The sequence below is a fragment of the Macrotis lagotis genome, chromosome 4 (assembly GCF_037893015.1).
Source record: "Macrotis lagotis isolate mMagLag1 chromosome 4, bilby.v1.9.chrom.fasta, whole genome shotgun sequence".
Taxonomy (NCBI): Eukaryota; Metazoa; Chordata; class Mammalia; order Peramelemorphia; family Peramelidae; genus Macrotis; species Macrotis lagotis.
The window spans coordinates 86,633,489-86,646,387 of NC_133661.1; the positions used below are offsets into that span (position 1 = coordinate 86,633,489).

General features: G+C 34.9%; 1 protein-coding gene across 5 annotated transcripts in view; it reads left to right on the top strand.

Annotated features, from left to right (window-relative positions):
- The window catches only part of CHST15 (carbohydrate sulfotransferase 15), a 112,444-nt gene that overhangs the window by 65,673 nt on the left and 33,872 nt on the right, over nucleotides 1-12,899 (top strand). For all 5 annotated transcript variants that reach the window (XM_074233419.1, XM_074233417.1, XM_074233421.1 and 2 more), the window contains 3 exons: nucleotides 4,879-5,979; nucleotides 7,078-7,417; nucleotides 11,595-11,741. In XM_074233419.1, the coding sequence (XP_074089520.1) occupies nucleotides 5,440-5,979; nucleotides 7,078-7,417; nucleotides 11,595-11,741 (1,027 nt within the window). In that variant the 5' untranslated portion in view covers nucleotides 4,879-5,439. The remainder of the gene's footprint in view (nucleotides 1-4,878; nucleotides 5,980-7,077; nucleotides 7,418-11,594; nucleotides 11,742-12,899) is intronic.

Below are 12,899 nucleotides of genomic sequence, written 5' to 3' on the forward strand. Positions count from 1 at the left end.
TTCAAGCAGAGTAGTCAAATACTGATATTCTTATTACATTTTTGTTATTAAGGAGTTAAATGGGTAGATAGATGCCCATTCAGTGTCAGTAAGATTCGGATTTAAATTCTATACCTGACATTTATTAAGGTGCTTGATCCAAGACTAAATTACTTAATCTCTTTTAGCTTCAGTTTATTCATCTATAAATTAGGGATAAAATACTTATAATACCTACATCATAAGACTGTTATGAGGATCAAATGAACGAATGTATGTAAAATGCTTTAGAAACCTACATACATAAATGTTAACTACTTTTATTATCTGACTAAATCTGCTCATTTATTCAGGGGTAGATAAGGAAGTCTTCATCTTCCTTTTATTGGTGAAAGATGAAAGGTTGTATTATAAAGTGAATAGAATGCTTGGGTAGGTATCCAAATCTGCATTTTTAAAGTCCTTATTCCTTGAACTTGGGTCAGTTTCTTCATCTTTCAAATCAAGATAAATAATACCTATGCTATTTACATCAAATGAGAGATTGTTTTAGAAATCACTTTATAAGCTAGAAAATCTCAAAGAATATACATTCCCCAATCTGTTTCCTTCCATTCATATTTAGAAGAAACGTCATGAGGATAGAGCTGGTATTTTCATGGACCTTAGTTTGACATGTAAGATTATAGATTTTCTTCTTTGGACTTGAGAGAAGATATCATTGTTCATAGTTAGGAATATATTTGTTCCAGACAGTTCACATTTTTGCCTTGAGAACCTCAGATTCCATATTTTCATCCATTTAGACTTTACTTTGGCTAACAGATAGAAGGGTGCCATCTGATTCCCCAATGAGGTCTTAGTGGGTGAGCATCTCCTTTTGAAGTATTTTTTCTTGCTTTTGTCTTAGCCGTTGTTATAAATTCTTTTTGATTTTAGTGAGGAAAGATCACTTTTTTTCTGTAGTCATTGGAAGAATTATTTTTGACCAAGAGATATCTCAAGGCTATTGAAATTGAAGGTTGAAGTTGAATCCCCATGATTTCTGACATTTTTCATTCAGGGCATCTTAAGAAAACCCAACAAGGGTTGTTTACCTAAGAAGTCCTTATTCCTTAGACAGGAGGTCTCAAGTGACCAGGTGCTGGAAATGGAGGCAATAAAGGATCATTGTGAGAGAGAATCCTTGAGAAGTGGGGGGAGTGGTGGGGAGGGGAATTCTATACTCAGAACTTTCTTGGACTATTGATATTAATCCCTGTTTGACATGGCACATAATTTCTTCCACATTAAGCTCATATCATTTTTTCATTTCTGACCTAAAATCTCTGCTTCTAACGTTATGGACTGTTTTTCTTTCTAAATCATTAGCAGCTCTTTCTTTACCTAGCTTGTTATGTTATTCATCCTCTACAAAATAAAAAGTAACAGAGAAAGAAAAATCTTTACAGCCTAAGTGACCAGGAGGACTGTGCTGGTCAATTTATATTTGGATGTGTCTTAATAATCTGCATGGTGTGTGTGTGTGTGTGTGTGTGTGTGTGTGTGTGTGCATGTTTGCAAGTGATATCACACACAATGAATCAATCAACAAGTATTCATTAAGCATCTTTTCTGTACCAGGTACTGGAGTACAAAGAATGAATATTCCTACCTAACAAGGACTTGAATTTTAATGGAGGACACCATAATAGCACATAAAACCTAATACAGCATCAAACGAATGACAGTAAATGTATACGAAGTAGTTAAATATAATTTGAGAGAAGAGGGTGCTATCATTAGAGGATCAGGAAGAAAGCTTCATACTGTAAGATGGTGATTGGTGTCCATCTTCAAGAAAGAGAGGTAATAGATGGGGAAGGAAGGCATGTGAGATAGTGCAAAAGCAAGACAGTAGGAAATGGGCTGTTTTGTATGAAGAACAAAGAAGCTCAGCATAGTTGGTGTCAGCACATGGTGCAGAAAGAAGAGTAGTGTCCAATGAGGTTGGAAAGAGATATTGGGATCATATTGGAAACAACTTGAAAAGCTAAAAAGAGGAATTTATATTTAATCTTAGAAGTCACTGGAGTTGTGTGAATAGGGGAATTATATGATCTGGTCTGTTTTTAAGGAAAATTACTTTCAAAGTAATGTATAGGATAGATTGGAATGCGAGACTTGACTGTATATATGTATGTGTGTATGCATATGTACATAAAGATCTACACATTTATACATTTTAAGATATAGTTGTATTAAGGTATATTTATATGGGGAGATCTAGAAATAAATCTATAGACATCTATACTGAGATATATAAACATTTATATATACATAGCTTAAGATGGAGACAAATATCTCCATATATATATATATATATATATACATATATATACATATATCCACATTTTTCTAAAGATTTCTTGTCTATATGCATGTATCTATTTTAAGATGTGACTATATGAGTACATATATCTATATACACAAATATAAACAACTAGAAAAAGATACACACATATGCACACACACCCATAGATTTTACTATGTGTAAATGTATAGATGTATGTATGTGTATATGTATTGTTTATCCGATGACTGTAAATTAATTGTTTCATATTTTCCTTCAGAATTTTTGGGACCCATGGATACTGTTCTTTGTAAAGTGGATCCTAGGAATAGCAGTATTTTGTGAAATAACCTTTTTACCTTAGATTCAGAAAATGTGCATTTCATCTTTAGCTCCAATACATATTTGCTTTGTGGTCATGGGCATCATTTTCCTCTGAAAAATGGAGGATTGGGTCAGATTGTTCTAAAGTCTCACCAATTATGATAATCTAATCTGCAAGTTTATATACTATGTTAATATAGCTAGTAATATGGAGAACAAGATTGTGTTTGCTTTACTCTGTTTCTTCCAAGAAGACTCTATTTGGGAGTTAGTTTTGGGAGAATGCTCCCTGATGTAGTTCACCTTGATAAACTTATGGAGAGAGTAAACAGGAAGAATGTCTTTTTTCCTTTCCTTTTCTTCCCTCCTTCCCATATCACTCTCCATTGTACTTAGCTCTTCCATCTTCCTTTGTTCATCTTTGGTCATTGTCTATCTAGAGTGGATTTGGAGCAAACTCAAGGGTGAATTTTTTCCTTGACTAGACAAAAGGCTGACCTGGGAGTCTGGAGGCTATTGTTACAATACTTAAATATCTCTGCACCTCTATTTCCTCATTGGAGGGGAAGGACGATGTCCATAGCCACTCTTGACACATTTCCCAAACATGACATTCTTACAGCATCTGAAAGCTGTGCATAATAAAAATTCCTTTGAAGCAACAAGGAGGATAGATTTTTAAGAATCACACAACAGAATAAAAAAAGATATCAGTATGTTCACTGGTTTAAACAGGAAAGATTATACATAAACTGTGCTCAAACACAAAACCTGTTTGGACATATGATTTCTTTGAAATAGAATTTGACAGTGTGTGTTTGTATATTCTTTCATTAGAAATTAAGAATACAATAAATATTTGTTTCTCTGATTAAATTGATAACCATCTTCTAAATTGTATCTGACAGTATAACTGAATATTGGGAGAATGATATTTAGAATCCAAAGATCAACTTATGATTCTCTTCTCTTGGCTATAAAATAAAATAAAAAGGTAATTAAAATCATAGAATATTATCATTGGAAAGAATTTTAGGGATGTTTTTCTGGCTTAGATGTCTCATTTTCTAGATAAGAAAACTGAGGCTCTGAAATGAAATGACTCACTTCATGCTGTGCAACTCATTAGTGGCTGCCTAGGATTAGAAACCAGATCTTGATTTCCAATTACTGGTTCCATCACAGCATTAAAAGACATTCTTTTAAGCAAACAGTCCAACTACAACTATAATATTCTTTTAAGAGTCTGAAAACTTATACCCTCCACTGATGATAAAAATGAAAAATTGTTTCAAGGACTAAAGTATTATGTTACACATGGGAATACTATATATTGGATATTGTTGCTGAATGTAATTGTCTAATAACTTAAAGTCAAATGCTTTTTTTGGATGGTATACTCTCTTTCAAAAAGCTTTCTACTCTTCCTGTGTTTTCATTAAGTATGAGTTTCTTCCCAAAATGACAATAAAAGTTAGATATTAGTAAGAAGTTGCTGATTTTATTGGAAAAACATTTTTTTCTCATCGTCTATCTTTCTAACCATCATTTTTCTTCTTGCTCTTATTGCTTTGTAGTGATTAGAAATTGGAGCAGTATTTTAGTTCAACCAAACCTTGTGCTCTATGTTAGTATGAGAAGGTTTTCAGCAAAACTTAGAGATGTAGTAGCTTTCTCTAACAAGGCATAAATGACCAAGAAAGAATTTTAGAAGATGTTTGCCTTGTGGGCAAGTAGTGGGAGAGACTTAGTGTGAGAAAATTGTAGTGGGTTTAGAAAACCCAAGAGATCAAGTCTGAGTTATTAAGAGTTCCTCTAGAAAGAGCATTGAATTCTTTTTGGGGAGGGGTGTCTGTAGGGCAATGGGGTTAAGTGACTTGCCCAAGGTCACACAGCTAGGTAATTATTGTGTCTGAGGCTGGATTTGAACTCAGGTTCTCCTGACTCTAGGACTGGTGCTCTATCTACTACACCTAGCTGCCCCAAGAGCATTGGATTTTATTTTCTGTGTGATTTTCTTTTCTGAGCAATTTGCCTTTTCTGTAAAATGGATTTAATAATGCTTCTATTCTATATATCATAAAGTTATGAGGAAAACACTTTTTATACTTTAAAGCATCCTTTAACTGAGCTGTTTAGTAGCATTTTTGTTTATGATATTGAGTTAGCTTGTCTTTGATAGAAAAGAGGATTATCAGATTATCATTTTCAAATAATAAAGACTTTAACAATTTTCATTTTAGGTAATCTGAAAGATAATGCTGTTTCCCAAGAAGACAAAACCTTTTGAAGACACTTTCCAATTGTGAATATTTGAGAACACAGAAAAAACAAAAGAGAAGTAGAAGAATCTGAAAGGATCTCTCCATGGAATTTATACATCTATATGATCATCAGTGGGAAGAAAATTATGTCTTTTAATTTTTTGTGTACTTCAACACCTGTCAGTATCATCTCTTCCAGCTCACTGCACACAATGGGAAAAACTTGAATGACATTCCAAACTTCATTTTCAACTGAAGAGTTTTCTGTGATTGTGGTGGACTTTAACCAAACATGCCAACTGAAGATCTTTCTCTTTTCCTTTCATTTGCATATTGGGCCTAACCAAAGAATGTGTTTGTGCATTCTCTGACTTTCTGGCTTCAGCTCATTTTTATTTGTCTTTTTGTTTCTTTTGCTTTCCAACATATTCATGTAATTACAAACTGTAGCTAAAGTTTTACAACCCAATTTACATGTTTAAAAATAATTTTGATGGCTAGTCCATGGCTCATTGATGCAGCTATAAAAAAGGCAGTAATATGAGGCACTGTGTTAATTGCTGCATACAATTGTTACCTGATGACTTGCACTCACAGTGTTTTAGCTGCCGAGGACCCTATCACAGTCACCAAAAGTGTCCCATCTGCAAAGGAGAAAAAATTCTGTTTCGAGTGGATAGCAAGCAGATGAACTTGCTTGCAGTTTTAGAAGTAAGGACAGAAAATAATGAAAGCTGGAGTGGGCTTTTTCGCTTCAAAAAGGGGAAGCGATGGAGCCTTGTTTGTGGATTGATAATAATGACTTTGGTGATGGCGTCATATATTCTGACTGGAGCCAAACATGAACTCCTCCTCATACCATCATCATTGCGTTATAGGAGCTTTGCTAATAATCCAGCTTTAGCAGATGATGAATACCTGAGGAATTTGAAAGATTTTCACCAACCTTTTTTAATGAATATTTCATATGAAAAATATTATCCAAATATTAAATTAATTATCAACACAATCACATCAAAAGTTGAATTTACTACAAGGCAGCTCCCAGACCTAGAAGACCTTGAGAAACAGGAACTACATGTGAGTATCACTTGAACTTTGAATTCCACTAATCCTATTTTATAAAATCTTGGTGAAACCAAGATTTCCTTTTCTCTAATTTTTGCCTTTGATTTGGAGCACAAGGGGATAAATAATTAGGTTCATGAAATTTAGCAACAGGAGAGGTCTTTATGATATTATGATATTATCCTATTTCATAGATGAAAAAAATGAGGTTACCAACAAAGATAAAGAGGTTTTCCCAAGGTTAGAAACCCAGGGACCAATCTCCTGATTCCTGCTCATCTGTTCTTTCTATTAAATGGTGAAGAAAGGCTGAAAACTCAGAATGAAGCTGTGGAACTAACTGATGACAACCCAGCTCCTCTAATATTTCCTTTTCTTGGTCTGAAATTTCTCAGATTTTGCAAACACACTTTCACAGGTAGCCTTAGTTAATCTCTGCTGCTGCCATGTTCAATAAATTTTAAACTTTCAGTTCAAACAGGGGAAAACTTGACAACCTCCCCAAAGTCAAGCGATATGGAACTTAAATAATGTGCTATTTCATTTGTAATGTCCCAAATGCCATGACTAATAAATTTTTTAAAAATACCCTTTTGATAATTGCCTTCCAAGATATCTTTCTTAAAAACTGATAATTGAGACTGTAGTCATTCATGCAGATCCCATAATTCAGAATTTAAAAGTGGAGTTAAATTTGATTTTATGATTCCATCCTGAGCTAAATCAGTGTTCCTAATCATTATTCTTGTCTCCAGCATTCCTGAACTTAATTAGTATCACAGTTTTCAGCTGACTTGGTTTAATTTGATTGTTCTTTTATGATAGAAATGCTGGTTATAGGAGACTGGCATTGGCCTGGGCCATCACCTTATCACTCTTCCCCTGCTGATTTTTCTAAAAATTTAGTCCTCTTTCAAGAAGTGTGAGAAAGGAAGGGGAAATTTGTCCATTATAATCCATGTCTTTTAATTTATTTTTATGTTCAAGCATAATTAAACAGTGCTTGGAAAATATATGTCATAATATTAGAGTAGATTCAGGGTTTTTCCCCCCTGAGGTGGTCTTAATAATCAAACTTTCTAAATTCACACTCTTCTTTTGTTGTTGCAGATGTTCTCAGTAATCCCTAACAAATTTCTTCCAACTAGTAAAAATCCTTGTTGGTATGAGGAATACACAGGAAAAAATACTTCAGATCCCTATATGACCAACCTCTATGCACTGTATTCAAAGCATTTTCGGTCAACCTTTGATTATCTCAGGAAAGAGTTTTGGAACCACTTGTACCATTTTAAAGAGAAGCACTACCGCCTACGTTGCCTGCCTCATTTCTACATCATCGGGCAACCAAAATGTGGGACAACTGATCTGTATGATCGTCTCAGGTTGCACCCAGATGTGAAATTCTCAGCCATTAAAGAGCCACACTGGTGGACAAGGAAACGATTTGGTAAGTAAGGCCTGTTGGCCATGTTGCATCCCAACTTTAAAGGGTACTTGGGACTTGGCAGAACATTTTTCCTTCTATCATTTTCTCCTTAGAATAGCTCTGTTGGGAAGCTTTGGCAGCAGTCATGTCTATTTGATAGATGAGGAAACTGAGAGGGTGAAGTTAAATGCTATGCCTAAAATCACAGCTATTTGCAGAACTAGAATCAGAAGCTTGTTTGCAATCAATCTAATCAGCAAACAGTGAATGCCTACTGAATATAAGGCCCCTACTTAGCATGTGTGGTGACTATTGCAATAGCAGCAACAATTTCTGTTTCTCTAACATTTGAAATTTGCAAAGTTCTTTCCCCATAACAACTCCATGAGATGGATAATACAAGTATTCCTATTTTACAAATAAGGAAACTAAGATCTTATAGAGATTGTGCCTTGCTCATGGTCACACAGCCAATAAGTTACTAAATACTGTAATTAAAGTATTTTGACTCTAATTCCTATACTTTTTTCCCATTACATTTCATTGCCTCTTATAAAATCATAGATAATAAGATGCCAACACTTAGCATTAATAGTATATATAGGAAGCAGAATAACATTCAAAAGAATGCTAGACCAAAGGGCAGGAAAGGCCTGGGTCAGCATCATGCTTTGAACCCGCACTGATTGGTGCCTCAGTTTCCTCATCTGTAAAACAAGAATAATAATTATTTGAATGGACTAATGAACAAATAAGGCAATCGGTATAAAGTGCTTTATAAATATATATATATATATATAGAATCTATCCTAATTATATGTATATAATCATATTCACAGAACACTTTTAAGATTTGCAAAGCATTTTACATGTCACTATTTTATCTGAGGAGATAAGATACTTATACACATGCAAAGTTATCTAACTACAGTACAATGGCATGAGCTTTTCTGTTTCTATTAAACCTGAAAATATTAATTTTTTTGTACTTGAAGGATTAGAAAATAAAACTTTGTTGGATGCCACATAATATGAGTATAATAAACATTTTATTAACTTTAAAAATTCTATTAGTCTTGTCTTTTTCTTGCTATTGAAAGCAATAATAAATTTTCTCATCCAATATATGGGGGTCATGTCAGATCAATAGTCAGCTCTTGCTTATGGCATTTATTTTGGGTATCCGTGGCAGCCAGAGCCAAATGTGACTCACTAATCACTACCATTATAGAGTCACCCACTGTGATGGCATATACTTGTGTCCTCTACATTGTACCATCTTTGCTCAGAGAGTACCTCACCTGAATTTAGTTGTTTCTCTGTTTTCTATTAGATGTTGCTCTACCACATATCAAATGTAGATTTTTGATCTCAGCTGTAAGAATCCTTATTTGTGATCCCAACTCTACTTTGTGATTCAGAAAAATCAGTCCAGTGTTCTGAGCCTTAACCTTCTCATCTATAAATTGGATTCAGGTTGAATGAGGGTCTAGGAGAGGAGGTGAGGAGAGTGTGTGAGGTTGAACTAAATGATCTCTTCAGACGATTCTCTAAAGTCTCTGATTGTATAAGTTTCCATTGGTCTCCTTTCTACCCCACCCTAACCTAGGACCAAATGGTGCTCAGATCATTGCTTTATTTCCTTAACCTTTTTATTTTCTGCCAGGAGACATTTGCTCATTTAGTCCTAAAGGGTGATAAATGCTAATCATCTGCCAGAGTTGGTACTTACCTAGAGGGTGTTTTCCACTTAAGGGTTCCACATTCATTAAAATTGAATTTTTAAAAGTTTAACTTTAAAGTTTTAAAGTTAATTTTTTTGGCTAACTTTTAATCACCCCTTCAGACTTAAAAGAGTGCCATGAACAGAAAGAGAGGACTTTTCACTTGTATTTTACTAGATACTAATTTTGGAATGCTATGACTCCATGGACATAGTTGCTTACTAGGCATTTTTAGTTTATTTTTTTAGTTTTTGAAATTTCCTATTACTCTTGCTTGTTTTATGTGATCTTTCATAACCATAGCTACTCCACTTTCTTACCACTTTTCCAAAGAAGGGACGGGGGTACATTTCTCACCTCTTTTTGGATCCAGGCGCATTGGACATATTTGACCACTATCTCCTCCATTAGAGAGTTGGATATATAGAAGAGAAAAACTTTTTTTTTGCCTTAATAGCATTTGCTTCATTTCATCCAAAATTGGGATTCATGAGAAAGTATTGTTGTTGCTCAGTCATTTAAATAATATTTGGTACTCTGTGACCCCATTTTAGAGTTTTCTTGGCAATGATACTGGAGTGATTTGCCATTTCCTCCTCCAGTTCATTTTACAGATGAGGAACTGAGTTGAACAGGGTTAAGTGATTTTACCAGGATCACACAGCTATTAAGTGTCTAAAGCTGGGTTTGAACTCTTCTAGATTCCTATCCTAGTGCTCTATCCATTGTGTCCCCTAAGTGCCATGAGAAAATATGTTCATCTTTACTAATTGCTCTGTATAATGCTCCTTTCTTGTTACCTTGAAACACTTGTATTCTAACTTCCTTCATTATACTTTTTTTTATTTTCTTAAGCTTTGATTATTTTCTTAAAATTTTGGAACTATGACATGACAAGTGAGCCAAGAGGAAACCTATGTTGAGTTACAGTTCCCATCATGAATTGTATGATGCTAAGTGTCATCACTTTGGGGCATCCATTTCCTCATGTTCAGAATAGTATTAAACTAAGTGATCTCTGAGTTCTTTTCCAGGAATCTAGAAATCTTTTTATAGGTATATTTTATTATAAAGAAAAAAGAGGAAGTTTTGGCCTTTTCTGTGATAATAAATTTCAGAGCTTCTTGAGACATGGAGCATATCTTCACATTCTGTATAGTTGTCTAAAACATTATAGGCATTCAGCAAATGTTTGTTATTGTTTTTTGCCAAGGCAATAGAGTGAAGTAATTATCAAGTGTCTGAGACTGGATTTGAACTCAGGTCCTCCTGATTCCAGGGTCGGTGCTTTATCTACCATGCCACCAACTGCTCCTCAACAAGTGTTTTTTAAAGAATTGAGAAACATCATGGAATGATGGCTACAGTAATGATTGTGTAGTCAAGAAGACCTGGGTTCAAGCCTAACTTTATGCCCGTGTGATTTTGGCCAAGTAGCTGAGTTCAGTTTCTTTATCTGCAAAAGGGAGACATTGGACTAGGTGATGTCAGTGGTTCCTTGTTGTTCTAGATCATGATCCTGGGAATGAGCAATGTCAAAATAATTACATCAAAGGACAGTTAATTTAATAAAGAAAATATTTAGCTTAAACAATCAGTGAGCTCCCTGTCACTGGAAAAAGAGAAGTAACAGTCATAATCTTGATAGACCTCAAATTGTCTATCCTTTGAATTGGCTTGTATCCCCCTATTGCTTTTTCTATTACTTGTACTATATGCCTCATATACTGCTCATGCCTCAGGTATTGCAAATATACCTAAACTTTACATGCCTCACAAAGTTCAAATGTTTACAGTGCTTGAATAGGTGTAACATTATGCTTAAAACTTCTACTAACCTAGTTAATGATGTTTTCCATCACCCAAACGACACAGAAAATGATTTTTCCCCCCACAGGAAAGTCAGTTATTTTCTTAAGCAGCTACAGATAAAGAGAATTTTAATCATTCATAGATCTCTCCCCCTATCTGATTACTCTCTAGAACTTAAGAACCTAAGAAAATATGGCTTATTTTGCTTTTCTTAGTGGCTTTCATTAAATCAGTGAATAAGCACCTATCATGCAGTGGGAGTGAATACTTAACATTTAAAAGCTAAATTACTGCACTATTCTCACACTTGCTAGTTTGTGACTTTTTACTTATATAATAATCTCTTTCCTTAAAATAAGCCTACGAAGTAAGTAGAACAAATAATACCTTCTCCTCCCAATTTACTGATGAGAAAATGACTGGGTGGTCAAACTCCTAGGATTGATTGGATCCAAAGGTCAAACTCAAGCATTTTGACTCCCCAGATCTCTGTCCTTACTATGGTGAGATCATACTACCCTCTGAAACTTAACAGTTGAGTGACTGGGGTTGAGGGGGAGGTGGAACAGGGAGTCAGGTCCAAAAGAGGTACAAACAAAAATACTTTTTTCTTCTTGTTTCTTTTCTCTGTGACAACTCATGGATTTTCTTTTTCTGTTTAGGAATAGTGCGACTAAGAGATGGGTTTCATGACCGCTCCCCAGTAGAAGATTACCTGGATTTGTTTGATTTGGCAGCCCATGAAATTCACAAGGGACTTCGGAGTGATTCAGGGACAGAGCACAGCAAGATGAATAATATCGTTATTGGTATGGCACTACTCTTGAAAAGTTGCATCTTCTGCTGTCCAGATTGATGGTTTGGTTTAAGGTTTAAGCATATGGTCATGCCACTTGCAAAAAAAAATGCCTGAAAGTCCCATTCATATCATAGATATTTATTAGACATATCCTAAGGGTAAGGCATTATCTTGGAAACATAAAGAACAGCCCTTGCTAATTCAGTACAATTTGATAAACATTATTAAGTGCCTACTCTTATGTGGGCAATGGATAGAGTGCCAGCCATGGAGTCAGGAGGATCTAAATTCAAATCCAGCCTCAGACACTAAATAGCTGTATGACCCTCTTTGCCTTAGTTTCCTCATCTGTAGAATGAACTAAAGAAGAAGAACTTAACAAACCACTCCAGTATCTTTGCTAAGAAAATCTCAAATGGGGCCACAAGGAATCAGACATAACTGAACTGAAGAGCAATATTCCTGGCTTTGTGCCATTTGCTATCCATGATAATCCAGCAGGTTTTATTAAGCTATGTTCAAGACACGATGGTAATCGTTAGGGATGCAAAAGCAAAACAAAAAGTAGCCTTTGCTCTCAAGAATCTAACATCCAACTGAGGGCTAAAAGCTATAATAAACAGATAAAGTATACCTTTGGAATAACTTGAGAAAGAGGGAGTCAGTACTAACAACTAAGGAGTTTAGAGAAATAATCCCATAGAAGATGACACATAAGCTGAGCCCCTGACATATAAGTTGAGGATTTTAGCAGACAGAAATGAGGCAGGAGGAGGAGGAGCCCCTATAAAAAGAGTCAGGACATGAAATATGGGGAAGAAGCAGTCTATCATTTAGGCTGCTTGGTAGACTGTGCAAAGAAGAAGAATATACCCTAAGTCTACAAAGTTTCTAGGGGCGGATATCATTTCTTTTTCCCTCCCCATCATTTATCTCACACAAAATGATTAATCACTCATATCATGTTTTGAAAATAAAGATGCTTCAGAGAATTCATATTGCTTTTGAATGCTCAGCCATGACTAAGTTATTACTGGTTATATGTTTTTAAATGATATTTTCATTTGTGGATTGCAGTCATTGCTTAAATAGTGTTTGCATTTGACATAGGGCTTTCAGATCTCTCTGGTTCCTATTGCCTTTAAAAGAAAACTCAGAAATTCAATCA